Consider the following 21,968-nt stretch of genomic DNA (forward strand, 5'->3'; position numbering starts at 1 on the left):
TTCCCCCCGATTTACGAGAGTATGTTTCTTTAAAAAAGTTTTCGCAATATTTCTCTTCTTGATCTAGGCACGTTTTGTCATTCGATTCATAAGCTTTCTTCTACTTCCCAAAATTTGTGTATTGTTTCGTTGATTTGATCTATTGTGCTTAGGTTGCAATTGATTTGTCTCGATTTCCTTATATTATTTATTTGCGTAGGCCCTGCCACTACCCAACCGAATAATGATTTTTGTAGCGTGGGCATATTTTTTCCTAATTTTATTTGGCCTATGCAGAATAAATCCCAAAATATATCCGTACTTATTAAAATATCTATTTGGCCCGTCACATGGAAACTCGGATCCGCTAATCGAATATTTTCCGGTATGCTTAATTTAATCGTATCACACTCGCTTGTCGGTAACATTGGTGTGATTTGCTTTAAGATTATGCACTCCAGTTCCGTTCCAAATGTACCGAAACGTGACGCTATTTTTATATTTACCGATTTTGTTGCGCTAGAAACGCCTTCATTAACTCCGTTTATTTTGACCTTATAGTCCGTTGACTTTAAATTTAACCGTTTAAAAAATTCTCGCGTTATAAAATTCGATTGTGAACCACTGTCTAACAGTGCCCTTCCTTCAATATAATTTCCCCCGTTATTTTTTACCTTTATTATCGCGGTAGACAATAGCGATTCACCCTTGCATTTTCTTGATTGCGATGATGCACATACTGAACTACTTGGTTTATTAGAATCTGATTCTGTTTTTCTTTCCTTATTACTCGCTTCGTTTCTATTTTCTCGTGCGGGGCCACGATCTTCGTGCAACAGCGTACTATGTTTTTTTGAGCATATTCTGCAATGACTGGCCGTGCAGTCTTTGATCATGTGCTTACTTTTAAGACAGTTCAGACACAGCTTCAGGGACTTTACTTTATTTAATCTTTCTGCGATAGGAAGTTCCTTAAATATTTGGCAATGGTAGATTTGATGATCACCCTTGCACTGCGCGCACTTAACGTCAGTCACAGCCGCGTGGGATGCTATCACCTTAACGTTAGAATTTTGCTTTAAGTTCACGTTTTGATTTCCTAAGAAAGTCCTTCTTGCAACAGCCTCTAAAGTTTGACACCTTTTGGTTAAAAATTCAATGAACTCTTGTATTGTTGGTAATTCTCTGGGTTGCAATGTATTTTCCCATTCTTTAATAGTAATGAAGTCTAGTTTACTTGTTACGATATGAATTAAAATATCATCCCACTGGTCTGTCGGACGCCCCAGTGCCCGCAGCGCTCTAGTATGTTTTAATAACCCGTCTAAAATATTTCGCAACACGTTGCCATTTTCACGTCTTAAGACCGGTAATTCGAAAATAGATTTAATGTGATTTTGTACAGCTATTCGCTCGTTTTCATATCTTTCTCTCAAACGAGACCATGCGACATTGTAATTAACATCAGATATTTCGATCGAAGCAATAGTCTCAGCTGCATCTCCCTTCAATGACAATTTTAAATAATGAAACTTTTGTATATTTCTCAACGAAGCGTTAGAGTGTATTAAAGAATTGAATGTATCAAAATATGGATGCCAATCTTCATATGAGCCCGAGAAAGTCGGTAAGTCGATTTTTGACAGTCTTACGAAATTGTCATTTACTCTATTTGAAGGAGGATTCACTGATACCGTTGCTTGTTCAATGTGATTACTAACGCCGGCCGGCCTTACTCGATCTTTCATCACTCGATCGCCTAATACTTTTAATTCTATATATTTGTCTTCACAAACAGACATTTCGGCATCAACTTGTTCATCTGAAATTTCCTCATCAATTGCTGCTATTTCTATTAATGTGTCAGTTAATGTTCGATGGTGTTCATCTAGTTTATTTAATCTAATATTTAATGCTTCGATATCTACCGTATTAATATTCATTTCTGTTCGCGATCAAACCAACGTTAACAATCTTGTATATTTTTATTGCGTCCTCCTGTAGATTTAAGTTTCAAAATTCAAGCTGTTACTTTCCTTATTTCTTGTGTGTACAATTGATTATCTCGACCAGCTTCGGTGCTATTATTATTTGCTTGTGTATACGGAGTCGAGTGTTTGGTCGCTCCGTTCTCTATCACGCGCTAACAGCGAGGACAACTCGGCGGGAAGATCGTGACAAAATATTGATATTCTTCTCCTAAGACGCTGGCCACAGTCATCTTGTTAGACCAGTCAGCCAATTAGACGATTTCCCGCGGAAAGATCTTTCCCCCGAATTGTTCCCGTCGATCGGTCGCTCTGCCGAAGATCTCGTCGCTCAACCAGACTCTCAGAGTGATTCGACCGAGAACGATCGCATTTAAAATCACGCCGCAACGATCCGTGAGATTGAAAATCGACCGACTGACCGACGCTGGTCGGAACTTGTTGGTGAAGGCCAAAGACAGATTTATTAACGCAAGTGCAATTTGACAATAAAGGTCTTTCGTTAATTTTGTGCAGCGGACCTATTGAGTATTTATTTAAATCTCAATCCTCGCGCCTTTAAATCTCGCACGCTCGCGGAGCAGCTGATCGCGGTCGATCCTCGTCGCTCCTCTCGGCTCATTCTAACGCTGTCGCGCTCAGCGGCAGGACAACGGCAAGCTGCGTATTACTTAAATTACGCGTCTCACTCGCGCTCACTCGAGCTCGCCCGGCAAACTCAAGTTCGCGCACGTTCTCTCTCGGCAACGTGCAGTCGCGAACATAATTTTGGTCCTTCGAGCCGGATCGAGTGTCTGTGCGCGTAAAACCGTTAACGTAACGCCAGCGATTTTCTTTCGTCGGAGCCATGAGCGTGGTGCCAGCCAAGCATCAGATGAATCTCCATTCGGTGGCTCGAGCGCTAACCAACTTCAAGAAGGTGGGCAAGAACAATTACTCGGCAGCATCGATTCGCTCTCGCATCGCCACCTTAAAGGACAACTGGACGCTCTGCGGGGAAGGCCACGCCGCTTTGCTGACTGCATTTCCTCCGGACAAGCGAAAGGACATCCCCTACTTCGAGGATCTGGAGTTCGAGAGACATGAGGACCACTTCCAAGAAGCTCTGGACTACATGACGGAGTGCCTGGAGGAATTGGAGCCTCTTCCACTGAACTCCACACCATTGGCAAGTCATTCGTCTCGGTGTTGTCCGACCGTCGATCGGTCGTTGTCGCATCTACCGCCTATAAATATACAGCCGTTTTCCGGAAAAGCGGAAGATTGGGAAAGTTTTCGCGATCGCTTCACGTCCCTAATCATTAATAATAAAGACGTATCTGCATTTGCTCGAATGCACTTTCTGTCGTCGAGCCTTTCTGGGCGTGCCCTCGAAGCGATCAAAACTGTCCCAATCACCGCGGATAACTTTCACATCGCGTGGCAGATTTTAGTTTCGCGGTACGACAATAAACGGCGCCTTATCGACGTGCATGTCTCAGCGCTGTGCAATCTGCCTAACGTTCCGCGCGAATCGGCACTCGAGCTCACTTAGTTGCGTGACAAAGCGAATCGCGCAATCGCGTCGTTGCAAGGTTTAAATCGGACCTCCGACGATATCTTGAGCGATATTTTGAGCAGTCTCGTCGTTCAAAAGCTCGACTACGCCACTCGTAAGGCGTGGAGACTAAAAAGTAGTGACGACAACCACATTCCGTCATATGACGATCTAGATCGCTTTCTCGCGGCGCGAGCTCGAGCGCTGGAGGAACTCACTCCGCATAACCCGGCCAAGTCCTCGCGTCCAGCAAACGGAAGGTCTTCGAGCGTCAACGCTGCCACGGCCTCTCCGGTGTCGTGTCCGATCTGCCGTGCCTCTCACTTTATTAACAAATGTCCAAAATTCATTCAGGCGAGCTCACATCAACGCATGGAGCTCGTCAGGCAGAACAAGCGCTGCATTAACTGTCTCAGCTCAAAACATGATCTGGCAGCTTGTCCGAGCCAATTCTCGTGTCGGACCTGTCAGCAGAAACATCATTCGACGCTCCATGTCGATTTGAGCTCGCCTGCTACCGCGACCACTGCTCTCGCGACGGTCGCGAACGCTACGGCCGCTAGCGCGTCGACATCGTCTACGCCGTCTTGACCATCGGATCCGTCGGAGACGCGCAGTGCCGTGTCTCTCCTTGCGGCCATCGCGTTGCCCTCAAGGCCCGCTGTGCTTCTCGCGACGGCTCGCGTTACGGTCTCTTCTCCTATCGGTCGGTGTACTCATGTACGAGCCCTGCTTGACCAGGGCTCCGAAATCACTTTCATTACATCTCGTCTCGCGCGAACTCTAAAACTGCGTCATGCCCAACTGCCGTTCGCACTCTCGGCGATTGGAGGCCTCGATGCAGGCGTTTGCCGATTGGCAGCTTCCATTCTCATTGCGCCCGTCAACCGAACCGCTCCGGTTATCGCTGTCGCGGCGTCAATTCTCCCGTCGGTAACGAGTTACTCTCCTCAGGTCCAACTCTCGCAGGTTCATCTCGCTCATCTCGCCGATCTCGCTCTCGCGGATCCGAATCTCTGCAGCGCCGATCCCTGCGATCTCCTCATCGGAGTCGACCTCTATGGTGAGATCTTTCGCGACGGTATTCGAAGAGGTGCTAGCGGGCAACCCTTCGCTCAGAACACGATTTTTGGGTGGGTGGTGTCTGGCCCTACACCTGTTCAGCGTCCGAATGGTCAAACACTCACGACACAGCAGTGTTCCAATTCCGCGTCGCTCTCTCTAGACAAAGAACTGAGAAGATTCTGGGAAATAGAAGAAATTCCTCGTCGAGTCGTTCTCAGTCCCGAGGAACAGCGATGCGAGGACCATTTCGTGGCGACTCATTCGCGCGACGTGGACGGACGATATATCGTCCGCCTTCCGTTTCGTCATGGTCCTCCCATCGACATCGGGAGCTCTCGCGACGTGGCTGAGCGCTGTCTCAAACGACTGATTCGGCGATTCAAAACGAACATCGAGCTCGAAACGGAGTATTCGAAGTTCATGTCCGAATACGAGGCGCTCGGACACATGCGCCGAGCTCCGTCTACCCCAGAATCTTCTCAGACAGTCTACATTCCGCACCACCCGGTTATTCGCGAGGGCAGCACAACGACCCACCTAAGAGTCGTGTTCAACGCGTCTAGCCTTACCACGAATGCGAGATCGCTCAACGATCTTTTACTGGCCGGACCGAAATTGCAGACGGACTTGGCCGCGGTTATCCTTCGCTGGCGTCAATTCCGGTACGTGTACTCAGCGGACGTCGCAAAAATGTACCGTCAAATTAGCGTCGACCCGCGTGACATTGATTACCAGCGTGTTCTCTGGGTTGACCGCGACACAGAGAGTATTCAAGAGTATCAACTCTTGACGGTGACGTATGGAACCGCCTCGGCTCCCTTCTTGGCGTTGCGCGTGCTTCGCCAGCTTGTTCATGATGACGGTCATGCTTTTCCGTTAGCCATCTCCGTGCTAACGGAGAACATATACGTCAACGACGTTCTCTTCGGAGCCGACGACATTCCCTCGCTCCGTCGGATCCGAGAGCAAGTATGCTCGCTTCTCGAGCGTGGCCGACTTGCTTTACGCAAGTGGTCGAGTAACTCCGTCGCTCTCCTCAGCGACATCGATGAGACGGATCACGGTCTCGCATGCAGCCGAGATCTGCAACCAGACGAGCACCTAAAGGTTCTTGGAATCTGTTGGATTCCGTCTGCGGACGTCTTTCAATTCCGAGTCTCTTATCCCTCGCTGATCGCTATCACAAAACGATCGATTCTCTCGACGATCGCCAAGGTGTTCGATCCATTAGGGTGGAGCACCCCGGTTACCATTTCAGCTAAAATCTTTCTGCAACGTCTATGGCAATTACACGTTGAGTGGGATGAGCCACTCTCGTCGGACTTAGTGGATCAGTGGGAGACCATTCGACCGTCGTTGCTAGAGCTCGACGGCCTTCAGTTAAGTCGGTGGACTCGACGCGGCTCCGCCACTCCGGCGTGCGAGTTGCACGGGTTCTCCGACGCGTCTAATTACGCGTACGCCGCGGTCATTTACCTGCGACTCGCGTCGGTGAACGGTGAGGTCTCATCAACGATGCTCGTCGCGAAGGCACGGGTCGCCCCGATTAAATCGTTGAGTGTCCCTCGCCTAGAGCTTGCGGCAGCCGTTCTGCTTGCCCGTCTCATGGAGTTCGTCATCGAATCGCTTCAACTCTCGCATGTGCCGTGTCACTGTTGGACGGATTCCACGGTCGTACTCGCGTGGGTGTCGCAACACCCGTCTAAGTGGAAAACGTTCGTTTCCAACCGCGTTTCCGAGATCCAAACTCGACTTCCGTCTGCGACGTGGCGTCACATCTCTACAATCGACAATCCGGCCGATTGTGCATCGCGAGGGATTCCGGGGCGGCAGCTCGCGTCTCACCCCTTGTGGCGGCACGGTCCGCCCTGGTTAAAGCTTCCCAGCTCGCAGTGGCCGGATCTCGTTGAGCATCCGGAGACCTCCATGGAACGGACCCTGAAACGACAAGTTCTCTTGGCTCAACCGATCGAGCCGTGGGATCTCGCGACGCGATTCTCGTCGTGGCCGAAACTTCTTCGCGTAACGGCGTACATTTTACGTTTTGTTTCGCGAATTCGTAGACGCGATCCCCCTCCGGTCGATCTGAGAGAGAGCCCGTCATCTTTGGCCGCGGCGGAAATCAGTCGCGCAAAAACCTTTTGGCTCAAGGTTTGGTAACTCTTCAAGCCGAGTTATTTCCGCGTGAGCTTAACGCGCTGACGAACCGCGCCCCCCTCTCAACGAAAAGCGAGTTGCTCCCCCTTCATCCCTTTCTCGACAAGGAGCAATTAATTCGCGTTGGTGGGCGGTTGGGTCAGGCACCGGTTCCGACTCGCGTGAAGCATCCGATTCTCTTAGCTTCTCATCCTCTGGTTCGGCTCATTATTCAGAATGTACACCTGCGTTATTTTCATGCCGGAATCCAGCTCACGCTTTCCATGCTACGAGGAGAATTCTGGGTGGTCCGCGCTCGGAGCGTGGTCCGATCGGTCCTTCATCGATGCGTCGCGTGCGCTCGCGAGCGAGCCGTATCGCCCGCACAGCTCATGGGGAACCTTCCTCCGGTCCGCGTCTCTCCCCCTGCGCGAGCGTTTCTCCATTGCGGATTGGACTACGCCGGCCCGATCGCCGTTCGCGCTCTGTCGGGACGCGGGATTACATCGCATAAGGCCTATATTGCAGTCTTTATCTGCATGGCGACACGCGCCGTGCATCTCGAGCTAATCGACGGCTATTCTACTCCGGCGTTCTTAGGAGCGTACGCCCGATTTGTTGCGCGCAGAGGGCTCCCAGAGTCTATGTACTCAGACAATGGGACTACCTTCGTCGGCGCGGATCGCGAAATGACCGCTTCATTTCGAGCCGCTCTTCGCGATCCCGCCTTCCTCAATAAAATCGCCTCAGACTCCATCTCTTGGCATTTTATACCTCCAGCAGCCCCCCATTTCGGAGGACTGTGGGAAGCAGGCGTCCGGAGTGTAAAACACCACCTCCGCCGTGTGGTAGGAGCGGATGGTCTTAAACAAAAATTTTCCACCTTGAAACACAATGATCTTTTAAGGGTGCGAATTCTCACTGTAGCTCCGTCGTCTTGGAGTGTGAAAAAAATAGTAAAATATTTGGTGCATCACGATATTTAGCAAAAAAATCTAAGGAATTGAAATTCAACCATGGCGTATTAGCTGATACTACTAAAAGAGTTGGGAAAGTTTTACCGCAAACTACTGTTGAAAAAGTAATTGAGTTTTATAATAGTGATATAAACAGCAGGATAATGCCTGTAATGAAGAATGCCATTTCCTTAATAAATAATAATAAACGGATAATAGTGCAAAAACGTTTTTTACTATTAAATTTAAAAGAACTGCATGCCTTATTTAAAGAATCGAATGTGAGAGGCAAGGGGACTCACGTAAATTAAGCACCCCAAATGTGAGAGGCAAGGGGACTCACATAAATCAAGCACCTCGAATGTGAGAGGCAAGGGGACTCACGTAAATCAAGCACCCCGAATGTGAGAGGCAAGGGGACTCACGTAAATCAAGCACTCCGATTGTGAGAGGCAAGGGGACTCACGTAAATCAAGCATCCCGAATGTGAGAGGCTAAGGGATTCGCGTAAATCAAGCATTTCAAACATAAGAGTTAAAGTGACTAATATAGATCAACTATCTCAAAAAAAGGAATATAAGTATAGTATAAGTTTCAAAGTAATTTTAAGTAATCTTACTATTATTCTGTGGAGAAAATGTTTTTTAAAGAACAATATTTTCTGTACCGTAGGTTCTTTGTGACGTACTTTTTCAGGACAAGGATAATGAAATGATTCGAAATTTTGTATGCAAATGTTTTGATAGCCAGAACATGTTGAGCAAGGATTTTTACGTGATTCATTTATACACGCACGCGTATGAGCACGCGTATCCCCCTCGCCCAACACACACACTCACACACTTACACATAAGGATTAGACCTCTGCTACGTCATATCTTGCACATTTATTCACGTTATTATGTATTTTTTAAAAGGCTTTTTTCATTCTAGCCGTGATATTAGGTCTGCCATTTTGAATTTTTCAAAAGGCCAAACGGCATCGAAAAATAGACATTTCAACGAAAATTTTAAGCCCTTTTCGAATATTTTATCTCAAAAATTGAAATGGGCAGCAGGGATGGCCTTTTTGACGGAGAATGCCCCATATATACGAGGTGTGTTCAAAAAGTATCGCGAATTTTGTGTTTTTTCAAAAATTATTTATTTATTCATGAATATCTATTTTGTCCCCTTCAAAGTAATCCCCATGAGATATTATACACTTGTGCCAACGGTTTTTCCAATCTTCGAAGCACTTCAAAAAATCATTTTTTTTTATCTTGTTCAGCTCCTCCTTCGATGCCGTCTTTATCTCGTCAAGCGTAGCGTAACGTCGTCCTTTCATGGGCCTCTTCAGTTTAGGGAACAAGAAAAAGTCACAGGGGGCCAGATCTGGGGAATACGGTGGCTGCGGCATCATTAGTGTGTTGTTTTTGGCCAAAAAGTCGCGCACAAGCAACGATGTGTGAGCAGGGGCGTTATCGTGGTGCAAAAGCCAATTTTTGTTCTTCCACAAATCCGGGCGTTTCTGGCGGATTGCTTCGCGCAAATTGCGCATAACTTGCAGGTAATATTCCTTATTGACCGTTCTATCCTGTGGCAAGAACTCATGATGCACCACGCCCCTGCAATCGAAGAAAACTGTCAGCAAAACTTTCACATTCGACCGAACTTGGCGCGCTTTTTTCGGTCTTGGTTCGTGCGGCAGCTTCCATTGAGATGATTGAGCTTTAGTTTCCACGTCATAACCATAAACCCACGATTCGTCACCAGTTATGACCCTCTGGAGCAAATTTGGGTCGTCGCGGACAGAGTCCAACATCTCATTAGCAATGTTCATGCGATGCTGTTTTTGGTCGCAATTGAGCAATTTTGGTACGAATTTCGCGGCGACCCGTCTCATGCCCAAATCATTGATAAAAATCGAATGGCACGAGCCAATCGATATGTTTAGGTCCTCAGCAACTTCTCTAACGGTGATTCGACGATTGGCCAATACCATTTTCTCCACTTCATTAATTTTTTCGTCTGTTGTTGAAGTGCTCGGGCGTCCGGCACGCTCTTCGTCGTTCACATCTTCTCGGCCTTCTGAGAACATTTTGTACCACCGATAAACGTTGCTTCGGTCCAAGGTAGCTTCTCCGTATGCCACAGTCAACATTCGGAATGCATCCGCGCACTTAATTTCGTTTTTCACACAAAATTTGATACAGGTTCTTTGATCCATTTTTTTGAATAGGTAAAAATCGAAGACGATCCAAAACACGTGCAAGCAAAGCAGCTGTCAACAATTAAGTGAACATTCAAAATGGCCGAGCTTGTCGGCATAAGTGAGAGACATGAGTACCAACATAACGCCACAAAAAGATCGAAATTCGAATATACGTAACCTGCGAAAATTCAAAATTCGCGATACTTTTTGAACACACCTCGTATATGATAAAGTGTGAAAGCGGTGGCAGAAGCGAAATGGAAAGATGCATCAATTTCGTTCAATATAATCGTAATGTAATTGTATGAAGATTAGTAAAGCATCAAGATATTATAGCATTCTTGCAATCTTTTTTAATTGCCTATATGCATGTTTGTATACACAGGTATATATTGATATTGTGCAATTCACATTTAGTACAAGACACACCTGTATGGAAAATGTAATTTTATTATTATTTTATGTACACGATTAATTCTGTCATCCCTTCCCCCCTCCCCCCGCGTTTGAAAATATTTTGCGCGCAAACAGAATGTGGCAACAGCGTATATGGGATAAGTTATAGTTTGAGCAGTGAGTGTGTTCAAATCACGGCTGATCGCATACGCGATGTTGTCACATTTCGTTCGCGCACAAAATATTTTCAAACGGGGGTTGACAGAATTAATCGCCGCTGACTGTATTTATCACATAATATTGTGTACTATTTTTTTAACATTATTGTTTTCTTCTAGAGAAAGCTTTTGTGATAGTATATTTTTTGGGTTTCAAGAAAAAAGATATAAGTTCAAAAACATATGTTTTGAAGTAGTAAAAATTGAATTATAGTGTTTTTAGAAAAAGTCTGTACTTACCACATTTAAAGTGAAATTCTTACGTATCAATTTTTGCTCTAGTTTTTGTATGGTCTTGTTAGGATCACCGATAGGAAAATATTCCTCACATAATTTTTGCTGTGTAACTAAAGAAATTGGAGTATTTGACGTAGCTCTCATTTCATTTGACACCTTAAGTGATTTTATTATTGTAGGATGATCGGTCGAGTGCGAGTATGCGTGAGTATGCGTGTGGTGTGCGAGCGAGTGCGAGCGTGAGTATGCGTGCGGTGTGCGAGCGAGTGCGATGCAGATACCCTGTGTGTAAGAGCGGGCGTCAGATGGCGCAGACGAGCGTGGAAGATCGGCAGCGGGACACACGTGTTGGGAGCGAGCGAGTCTTGCGTTGCGTTGCGAGTTGCGTGGTGGTAGGCTGCGAGTCGGTGTGTGGTGTGGGTGTTACGATCGGTCCAAGCTACGCGATCGAAGGGCGTTTGGAAACTGAAGAGACTGAGACCGCCGAGAATTTTGCAAACACCGTCATTGTACCCGAGGCGTGCTATTTTCGTTGTGCGAACCCTGTACTTGGATTACATTTCTCTAAATATATTATCATATCCTACAAATATTGGGGGCTCGTCCTTTTGATCGACGCAAGCCAGTGCAGAGGGCACAGCCGAGAATTGAAGGAAAGCCTGAGAGGGACAGTGAATCGAAGCATTGCATCACCCGCGCGAAGAGCGGAAAATCCTTGCGAGTGTGAGGACGGTGAGTCGAGGCATTGCATCACCCGCGCGAAGAGCGGAAAATCCTTGCGAGCGTGAGGACGGTGAGTCGAGGCATTGCATCACCCGCGTGAAGAGCGGAAAATCCTTGCGAGTGCGAGAGAGACAGCAAGTGTACCCGCGACGAGCGCGTGGACAACCGAGCAACGTGCGCGCGAAAAGTCGTTCGCGAGTGCGAGAGAGACAGCGAGTATACCCGCGACAAGCGCGTGGACAACCGAGCAGCGTGCGCGCGAAAAGCCGTTCGCGAGTGCGAGAGAGACAGTAAGTGCGCCCGCGACGAGCGCGTGGACAATCAAGCGGTGTGCGCGCGGAGAACCGTTTGCGAGAGTGAGAGAGAAAACGCGAGGACAAAAGACGTGTAGAAGAAACAATATTCCAGACTTTTCTCGAAACGGTATCATAAGTGCATACCAAAATGAGTTCTCAACCACCACCGAGTTTCACGATAGCCCAGCTTAAGGAGAAATTACGAGAATTGAACTTATCCACCTCTGTGAAGAAGGCCGAATTGCTGAGACGTCTGCAGGAGGCGGACCCAGACGGCGAATGGATGGAGGAGGACACCGAAACGCCAGGGCCTAGTGTTACTACTCAAGAAGATCAGCATTATACTGAAAGGCGAGCACTGACAATTCACGAAAGAGAGATGGAGATATGCCGCAAAGAAAAGGAACTAGCCGACCGCGAAATGCAAGCTATGAGAAGAGAAATCGAATTATTAAGAGGAGAGCAGCGCTTAAATCAAGGACATGTGACAGAGAGAGAGGACGTTTCCCGCGGTGTCACTAAAGCAAGCATATCTGCGGTAGCGGATTTATTGGGTCACTTCGATGGCAACACGGGCGACTATAAAAATTGGGAGCTGCAGCTCAAAATGCTAAAGAAGACGTATCGCCTGTCTGACGACTACGTCAGAATTTTGGTCGGCATGCGTTTGAAGGGGAAGGCCGCCGAGTGGTTTCGGTCAAAAGCCGAACACATCGAGTTATCTATTGACGACCTTCTTGATGAGCTTCGTGAAATGTACGACCACCGTCCCAGCAGAGTGAAATTACGTAAGAAATTTGAAGAACGTATGTGGAGTTAGAATGAAACCTTTCACCAATACGTACATGAAAAAGTCATATTAGCCAATCAGGTGTCCATCCCAGAAGACGAAGTACTGGAATATATAATAGACGGAATACCAGACGAAAGCAAGCGAGACCAAGCGCGTATTGGTCAAATTACAACGAAAGCATCGTTGCTGAAGGCGTTCGAAAAAGTGACTCTGAGGGATAAGATTTCAGTGAGCAGTACCAGTGGGGTAGCAGAGCGGCGACGTCAGAGCGACAGAGATCATCAACGACGGTCAAACGAGAAGACCAAGGGCGAGAAAAAAGAAGCGGCGAGCGGCGAGACGGAGAGGCGGTGCTACAACTGTGGCCTTCGAGATCATTCGGCTGCAGATTGTCCTACAAAAGCGCAGGGTCCTAAATGTTTCCAGTGCGGTGAGCGAGGACACATTGCGGCGAAATGCGGTAAATAACAAAACGCTGTGCAGAACGTCAAGGTGGACGCGAGTAAGAAACGCGAGAAATGTGTCAAAAACGTTAGCGTAAACGGTCAAATATTAACTGCTCTCATAGACACGGGAAGTGACATATGTTTAATGCGCGCTAGTACGTACATTCAATTAGGCTGTCCGCAGTTAGAATTAAAAGAAACTCGATTTCGTGGCGTGGGCTCGAACAGAAATTCGACGATGGGCGAGTTTAATACAAAAGTAACAATAGACGATCACACATATCCCATCCTTATATGCGTTGTGCAAGATACGCTTATAGATCAACACTTACTTGTTGGTACCGATTTCTTAAATTCAGTTGAGTTAACGATAAAATCTAAAAACATAGTTATTAATCCGTTATCGGAACAAACATGCGCTGATGAGGATGCACCAGAGATCCTTCAAATCAATTTAGAAGTCGATAACAGTGATGTTGATGTATCCCACGTCCCGGAACCAAAATATAGAGAGAAAGTAGCATAACTTGTACGCGATTATAAACCAAATAAAACGCGAGAAATCGATCTTAAAATGTCGTTAATATTAAAGGATGACGAATCTGTTTATCAGCGAGCGAGACGGTTAGCGATATCTGAGAGAGAATCAGTAAAAGCGCAAATAAGTGAATGGCTACGCGACGGCAATTCAGCCATCACTGTCAGATTATGCGAGTCCAATCGTTTTAATCAAAAAGAAAGACGGTTCTATTAGACTATGCGTAGACTATCGACAATTAAATAAGAAAATAGTAAAAGATAGATATCCGTTGCCTTTAATAGAGGATCAGGTAGACGCGTTGCAAGGAGCAGAGCTCTACAGTACTCTCGATTTAAAGAATGGGTTTTTTCATGTCATGATCGATGAGAAAAGTCGCAAGTACACTGCTTTTATTACTCCTGATGGACATTATGAATTCTTACGCGTTCCTTTTGGGTTGTGTAACTCACCAGCCATTTTTCAGAGGTTAACATTGTATTCAAAGAGCTTATTCAAACGAAAGTTGTGCTAACATATCTGGATGATTTAATTGTGCCATCAGCTGATTATGACAGTGGAGTACGAAATTTGGAAAGAGTCCTACGAGTTGCGAGCGAAGCCGGGTTAATAATTAACTGGCAAAAGTGCAAATTTTTGAAAAAACGCGTTGAATTCCTTGGGCTCATTATCGAAAACGGATATGTATCTCCATCTGAGCATAAAATCGAAGCGGTGAGAAATTTTCCTGAGTTAACAAGCATAAAGCGAGTACAAAGTTTCCTAGGTCTAAGCGGGTATTTTCGCAAATTTATACCACAATACTCACTCATTGCGCGACCATTGAGCGATCTTCTCAAGGCGAACGCTAAATTCAAATTCGGTGAAAAAGAAAAGCAAGCGTTTCTTAATCTAAAAGAAATATTATGTGCAAAACCTCTATTAAAATTATATAAAGTAGATAGCGAGACAGAATTGCATACAGATGCATCTATGTATGGGTTCGGTGCAATTCTCTTACAAAAAGATAAAATTGATAACGCGTGGCATCCTGTTTATTACTCTAGTCACAAGACAACACCAGCGGAGCAAAGATATCCGAGTTACGAGCTGGAAGTTCTAGCGATAGTAAGGGCTCTCAAAAAATTCAGACCCTACTTATTAGGAATTCCTTTCACCATAGTAACCGATTGCCGTTCTTTCGTGGCAACCATGAGCAAAAAAGATTTGTGCGTGCGAATTGCCAGGTGGGCATTGTTACTCGAGGAATATCAATATCAAGTCGAACATCGTCCAGGCAAAAATATGAGACACGTGGATGCTTTAAGTCGTCACCCATTACCAGTGTGCAATATAATAAATAGAGAAAAAGATAGTCTAACAGTACGCTTGAAGAAGGTGTAAGTGGAAGATAGTGATATCAAAAAGATATTTGAATTAGTAGAGTCAGGTAAAACGTCCGAATACGTCGTTAAGGGCGAATTACTTTTTCGTAAAAATAACGATGAATTGTTAGTAGTAGTGCCAAAGAGTATGCAGTCACAAGTTATAAGACAGGCTCACGAGGTAGGGCATTTTTCAGTAGCCAAAACTGAAACAATCTTGCGAAATGATTATTGGATACCTAATGTAAAAGCAAAAATTGAGAAAATAATACGAAATTGTGTCACGTGCATTTTAGGAGAGAGAAAGCGCGGTAAGCAGGAGGGATTCCTAAATCCAATCGCGAAGGGGGAAGTTCCTCTGGATACGTATCATATTAACCATTTGGGCCCTCTGCCCTCCACGAGAAAAAATTACAAACATATTTTCGTCGTAATAGATGCGTTTTCCAAATTTGTTTGGCTCTATGCAACCAAAACCACAAACACGAGTGAAGTCCTGAACATACTTAGTAAAGAAGCGTCAGTTTTCGGAAATCCGCGAAGAATTATTTCTGACAGAGGTACTGCGTTCACTTCTAAAGATTTTTCTGAGTATTGTCTAAACGAGAAAATCGAGCATATTTTCAGCATAACCGGTATACCGAGAGCAAACGGACAAGTCGAGCGCGTGAACCGTACACTTATACCGTTGTTGACGAAATTAGCCGACCCCAAATGTGATGAATGGTATCGATATTTAGAACGCGCACAACAATACTTAAATACCACCGTACATAGAAGTATTGGTACAGATCCCTTCCAGTTGTTGTTTGGTACCAAAGCTCGATTGCGAAACAATCCCGAAATTCGTAAACTAATCGAAAATGAGTGGATACAAGCGTTTCAGGAAAATCGCGATGAATTAAGAGAACGCGCGATGGAAAAAATGTTGAAAATACAACAGGAAAACCGGCGAGTATACAATAAGAAAAGAGTCGCGGCAGCAATTTATAAAGAAGGCGATCTAGTAGCAATCAAGCGAACTCAACAAAAACCGGGCTTAAAGTTAGTACCTAAGTTTCTCGGTCCTTACAAAATAGTGAATGAAATAGCGAGTTTTACGCAACGATAGATATATGGTACAGCGAGAAGGCGGAAATGAAGGACCATATGTAACCTCTACTTCTTGTGACAACATGAAGCCTTGGATGCCAAATTCATCAGACGATGAACTATCTGACGATGAAGAGCAATAATATTTGGGGACGAATATCCGAGCAGAATGGCCGAGTGTAGGATGATCGGTCGAGTGCGAGTATGCGTGAGTATGCGTGTGGTGTGCGAGCGAGTGCGAGCGTGAGTATGCGTGCGGTGTGCGAGCGAGTGCGATGCAGATACCCTGTGTGTAAGAGGGGGCGTCAGATGGCGCAGGCGAGCGTGGAAGATCGGCAGCGGGACACACGTGTTGGGAGCGAGCGAGTTTTGCGTTACGTTGCGAGTTGCGTGGTGGTAGGCTGCAAGTCGGTGTGTGGTGTGAGTGTTACGATCGGTCCAAGCTACGCGATCGAAGGGCGTTTGGAAACTGAAGAGACTGAGACCGCCGAGAATTTTGCAAACACCGTCATTGTACCCGAAACGTGCTATTTTCGTTGTGCGAACCCTGTACTTGGATCACATTTCTCTAAATATATTATCATATCCTACATTAGTTTGTCAGTGTTTTCTTGTTTCAACGACAACTGATGTAGATTTTTTAATATTTTTGTCTGCTTTTCTAAAAAAAAAAAATTTTACATTATGTAGTATTATTTTTGTAAAAAATGTTATCAATTTTGTATTATATTATTATTATAATACTACAACTGTTAATATATTATTACTTGATATTTTATGTAATGCTTCTAATAATTGTAAATTAGTAGGTTCAACAATTTTTGATTCTACACTTTCAGACTTTTGTAAAATTTTTTGACCCGACATTTCATCATCCGAATCAATGGATGGACCAGCTTAAAAAAATATGCAATATAAGTTAATTGAAAATTGTCTTGTACATCATAAAAAGTACCATTTGAAACCGCCTACATCATTTAAAGCTGATAATGTTGTAACTTGCGTTGAACGATATGAAAAATGTATTAAATGTATTACTGTACTTTCTCACATACAGTATTATATTATCTTTATGTGCAACACGTTTATATTTAACATCGTTGAACGTGAGTTTCAATTTTACGATTTTATAATTAATACGAATGCGAGGGAAGCTAACAATTACAAACGATGTAACGCGAAAGTTTAACACTCTCGGTAATAATTCTCCCTTGATACTTTTTACGGTGTAATAATTCGATGAAACGGAGCTTTATTCATGAAAGTAAGGTTTTAGCAACATTTTCAAATCAAAATAATTTTATTACTACTATTTTATGGACTATTTACATTCTATAGTACTTGCGAAACTTCTTTATCAGACGCTGTAAGTAATTTATTGTACGATGAATTAACATCTGATGATTTGTATCTTGGCAATTCCATTTCGATTTCATTTGAAGTAATGTTGTTATCATCACAATGTTCGCGTGAGTTATACTCATCACTATCATCATGATCAATACTAAACTCAATTTTATCACATTGCGTCTTTCTCTTGTTATATTGTTTACGTTAAGTGTAGGTGGCACGTATGAGTTTTTCTGATTTACATTTTCATCACTTTTATCAGTATCTTTGAAAGATTTTGATGCAGATGCTTTATCGACCTTACTTTTTTTTGTCAATGGTTCTTGTACATAATCTTTCATAGATTTAGTCTTTCTTTTAGCTCTACTTGTTTTTAATTTCATTGCATCATTTGCATTACTTAACTCAGAAATACCATCAATATTCAAGAATTCAGTAGTTTCTATGTAACTATCTACAATTATATTAATTATATTAATAATTTATGCCTACTTTAATAATTATATAGTTATTATGTATTTCGAAAATTACCATTTTCTTTGATACTTTTTAATATGGCAATTTTATCCTAATCATTTTCAGGCATAATCTTATCTACTTTAGATTGTTTTAAATTTACAGATCCTTCTGGAGGAATTTGAACATGTTTCAAATCCTCTGTAATCCACAAAGAAGGATACGCTTTCTTTTTATTAGAAGAATCGTGAATAATAACATACTCCTTCATTGCTAATTATCTAAAACATTAAACCAACAATTCAGCTCTATCTTTCCATTGATTTGGACATTCCGATGCTCTAAAAATTATTTTTTTTTGCTTCCTTGAATAAGCTTAGTGGTAGTAATTTTTTTTATTAAAAAGACATCATAGAAATATGTTTTCATGTTATAGGGATTAAAATATTATTAGAATGAACGGGTGGGTGCCGATAGCGCACATCCCGATAGCCCACCAACCAATCATATTGACTTATCTAACTCAACCTACGGAAAATCTCTAGGCATCTGCCATTGTAAGTGGTTTGTGTGCTATCGGGATGTGCGCTATCGGGACCCACCCGAATGACGGGTGTGGGTACGAATGTGCGGGTGTATGTGTGTTGCACCCATATCTCGCAAACCTTATACATATGTAACAAAACGCCCCTCCACCTCGCGCGCACTGCCACTCCGCTCCGTCCACCCGAGCAATACACCGGCAGAACGCCACGTGCGCGCACCGAGCTAACCTGCCGTCGCGATCACGCGGCAGCACGAGCGCCGCCCGTGGCGTTCGGCAACGTTCCCACTCCGGGCCAGCCGACCGAACGCGCGGATTGGTCCGCCCAACCGTGCGTTCGGATATATAAGTCGGCAGTGGGAACGCCGAGTAGGATCTTCCCGGTCCGCCGAACCCGACAGGTCGAGAATCCTCGACCGCAACTCCGACTCCCAAGAGGACGAGAATACTCGCCTCATCCAGACTCCCCTCGACGAGAATCCTCGTCGTCCCGGCTAGCTGAGGATCCTCGGCTAATCCTGCTATACCAAATACCGCTCCGCAGCCAATCACGGCGAGCATCCTCGTCGTGCTCCGTGGCCGGGTATCCTCGGCGAATCACCGTCCACGACGAGCATCCTCGTCGAGTCCACAGGCTAAGTATCCCTGGCCAATCACCTCCGTCCTCTCCCTCAGGGAAGATTCTCTCGAAACCTAAAGCCCCGTCAGGGCACCCGCGCTCTGACGAGATCTTCGCCTCACTTTGCACGAGGCGGCTCGGGCGAGGCGCGGAATCGCCGCCGCCGCTCCGATCCCGCGTTCCGCGGCTCCCCGATCACCACGGATACCGCGTCCGTTTAAAACCACGCGATTAGTTTAAGTTGGATTATTTGTAGTTTTACGATTTCATCAGTATTATCACGGTTATAGTAATTTAGTTCTTATTATGTTTCTTTTTTTAAGTTAGAATTATTATTGGTTGCTTTACCGTTTCATCCGTATTATCACGGTTATCATAATTTGATTCTTGTCTTGTAATTCAATCTCGGCTCTCGCCTAGCGTTCTCGTTATTCCACGCGTCGCCGTACTTTTACCAACGCTCGCAATTCGGACCGCGCAGCGGCGATTGGTCGTCGCGACCACCGCGAGCCAATCGCGTCCCCGCTTAGGCTAGGTCCACTTGTCACGAGGCGTTAGACTCACTAAGCTATCAGACTACGTGTAAATATCACATCTGAATAAAGATTTAGTATTTTGTCAACTAAAAGTCCGAGTGCGATTATTCTACCGAACCCGGCCAATCCGGCGAGCTTATCCGCAACCGTATCCTGACACCTACCGTAACCGCACGAAAACCACCAGCGTTACACATATTATACATATTATTACATATTTTATAACATATTTTATTTAATATACAATTTTATTTTTCAAATATTTCGAATGTATGAATTAACGGATTGGTTACATAAACATTTCCTGCACAGGGAATTTTAAATACTTTAGCATTTATGCAATCTAAAGATCAACTTTTAATACAGTTTTCAGACTCTTTTACAATTTTAATGCCCAAAGAATCGCTTGGTAAACCATCTATGGTAAATAATTGGTTTTTATTCTGTAACTTTTTTCCTATGATGTATACAATATCATTACTTTTAGCAATATTCAAAATATTAACAATAGATTCATTTTTTAAAATCACACAATTATTTCTGTCTTCACTAATATCTATTTTACATGATGGTGTTATTAACATTTTAAACTGCGATTCGTATTGATGATCGGTAGTTAACAATTTTTTTAACCGTTATAATATTGTTTCTCAAATCGAATATCATTATTATCAAAGCACTTTTTAAAATTATGAACTAATTCATACTCTCCAATTCTTCTTGCAAGTTGTTGCAACGGCTTCTCTCCTTTTCTAATAAATTTTTTTAAAGAGCAAATATAATTTTCAAATGGGAAGGCGCTATAGAAATCGAGAGGACCAAACTTTTGTACATCCTTACTTAAATGTATCAAATTGTGAACATTATATGTTACATTTCCACGACCATAAATCTTTTGAAAATCGTAAACAAAATGAAGGAATAAATTTTCAGCAAATTTAATATTTTCAATGTTTTGTATTAGCATTTTGTTTGACAATATAACAATTGCAGTGTGTAATTTTAAAAAATGTTCGTAAATTTTTGATTTCAAAATATCTTTTAATACAACCGGACCAAAGTAACCCTGCCGCAAATTTACTTTAGAACACTATAGAAAAAACGTCTATAGTTCTGAATGTGTTTTTTGAAACGGGTATTGCATATACGGAATGAGGTTTTCCTTATAATTTTATAGTTTTTGATAAGGTAATGAATATACAGGATATAAGAACGAATGATGTTCAATATGTTTTTTCACATTAAATATTTATGGACATATACTATAGAGCACTATAAAAAATACTTATGGAAATATACTATAGAGCACTATAGATAAACCGTGTATAGTTCTGAATGTGTTTTTTGAAACGGGTATTGCATATGTAGATTAGAGTTCTCCTTATACGACTTTTGTAATTTTTAATAAGGTTATGAACATACAGGATATAAGAACCAATAATGTTCAATATGTTTTTACGCATTAAATATTTATGGAAATATACTATAGAGCACTATAAAAAAACCGTGTTATATATACAGTTCTAAATGTGTTTTTTTATACAGGCATTATGTATATAAGATTCTACTTATACAATGCATATAATTTTTAATATAGTAATTAACATATAACATTTATGCGATCCAATAATGTTGAATGTTCTCTTTTATTTAAAACGCTTTCTTATTTTTCTTGTAGGGTTTTTGTTATGGATTATACTTTATAGCGGCCAATATGTGCCTATTGTTCATAAAGTTTATTACAGTGTATTTACTGTACATAACATATTATTTAAGGAAATTTACTGTAAAGCGTGTAATCGACACAATATATATCGAGAACCATATGTAGAAACATTTGTTTTCCACATTAAGTACACTATAATAAATTTTACGATCAATTATGCACATACTGTACGATCATATACACATTTTAACAAATACCTTACATACAAAGAAAACAAAATATTTTTAACTGAACACTATTGTTTCTTAAATATGTTGTATAGCAATTACTTTATCAAAAAAATATACAAATTGTTTAAAGAAGAATCCTCTCGTATAATATATGTATTGAAAGAGAGAGAGAGAGAGAGAGAGAGAGAGAGAAAGAGAGAGAATGAATGAATGAATAAGCATTTATTCTGTCCTAGGGCAAGCCCTCTAAGGACGCGCAGAAGTACAGAAAAACGTAGAGAGTAACAATAATATCACTTACAAACTAAGAGCAAACGAAATTGCAGGAGAATACTAAGCTGCAAAGAAGAAGTAGATATAACTGGGATAACTAAACTATACAATAATTCTGTACAAAACAAAACAAAACAAATGAAATAACATATCGGTGATAGTAATGTTTGTGGTGAGTGAAGTTGAAGAGCGCTATGAGCCTGGCGGGGGGGGAGGGGTTATAGCACGACCGCGGCTCAATAAATAGCCGAAGAGCGAGCGCCTAAAGGCGCTAGTTGAGGCAGTCTCCCTGACGGCAGGAGGGAGATTGTTCCAAAGAGAGCATGCGGTCGAATG

General features: G+C 43.3%; 2 protein-coding genes across 2 annotated transcripts; one reads left to right on the forward strand and one right to left on the reverse strand.

Annotated features, from left to right (window-relative positions):
- Positions 1-86: 86 nt before the first annotated feature.
- On the reverse strand, positions 87-1,922 carry LOC113005863. Its single transcript, XM_026141768.1, has one exon. It carries the CDS (start codon positions 1,920-1,922, stop codon positions 87-89), a length of 1,836 nt encoding a protein of 611 aa, XP_025997553.1.
- Positions 1,923-3,876: 1,954 nt separating this feature from the next.
- On the forward strand, positions 3,877-6,729 carry LOC113004560. The gene is made up of 2 exons (XM_039456489.1): positions 3,877-4,044; positions 4,246-6,729. The coding sequence occupies exons 1-2, from the start codon at positions 3,877-3,879 to the stop codon at positions 6,727-6,729; spliced, it is 2,652 nt and encodes an 883-aa protein (XP_039312423.1).
- Positions 6,730-21,968: the final 15,239 nt, after the last annotated feature.

The sequence above is a fragment of the Solenopsis invicta genome, chromosome 13 (genome assembly GCF_016802725.1).
Source record: "Solenopsis invicta isolate M01_SB chromosome 13, UNIL_Sinv_3.0, whole genome shotgun sequence".
Classification (NCBI taxonomy): Eukaryota; Metazoa; Arthropoda; class Insecta; order Hymenoptera; family Formicidae; genus Solenopsis; species Solenopsis invicta.

Coding starts and splice junctions, on each gene's coding strand:
- LOC113005863 (XM_026141768.1), bottom strand. CDS start 1,922: ATGAATATTAATACGGTAGATATCGAAGCATTAAATATTAGATTAAAT.
- LOC113004560 (XM_039456489.1), top strand. CDS start 3,877: ATGGAGCTCGTCAGGCAGAACAAGCGCTGCATTAACTGTCTCAGCTCA. Junction 4,045..4,245: donor CGACCACTGCTCTCGCGACG/GTCGCGAACGCT, acceptor CTGCTTGACCAG/GGCTCCGAAATCACTTTCAT.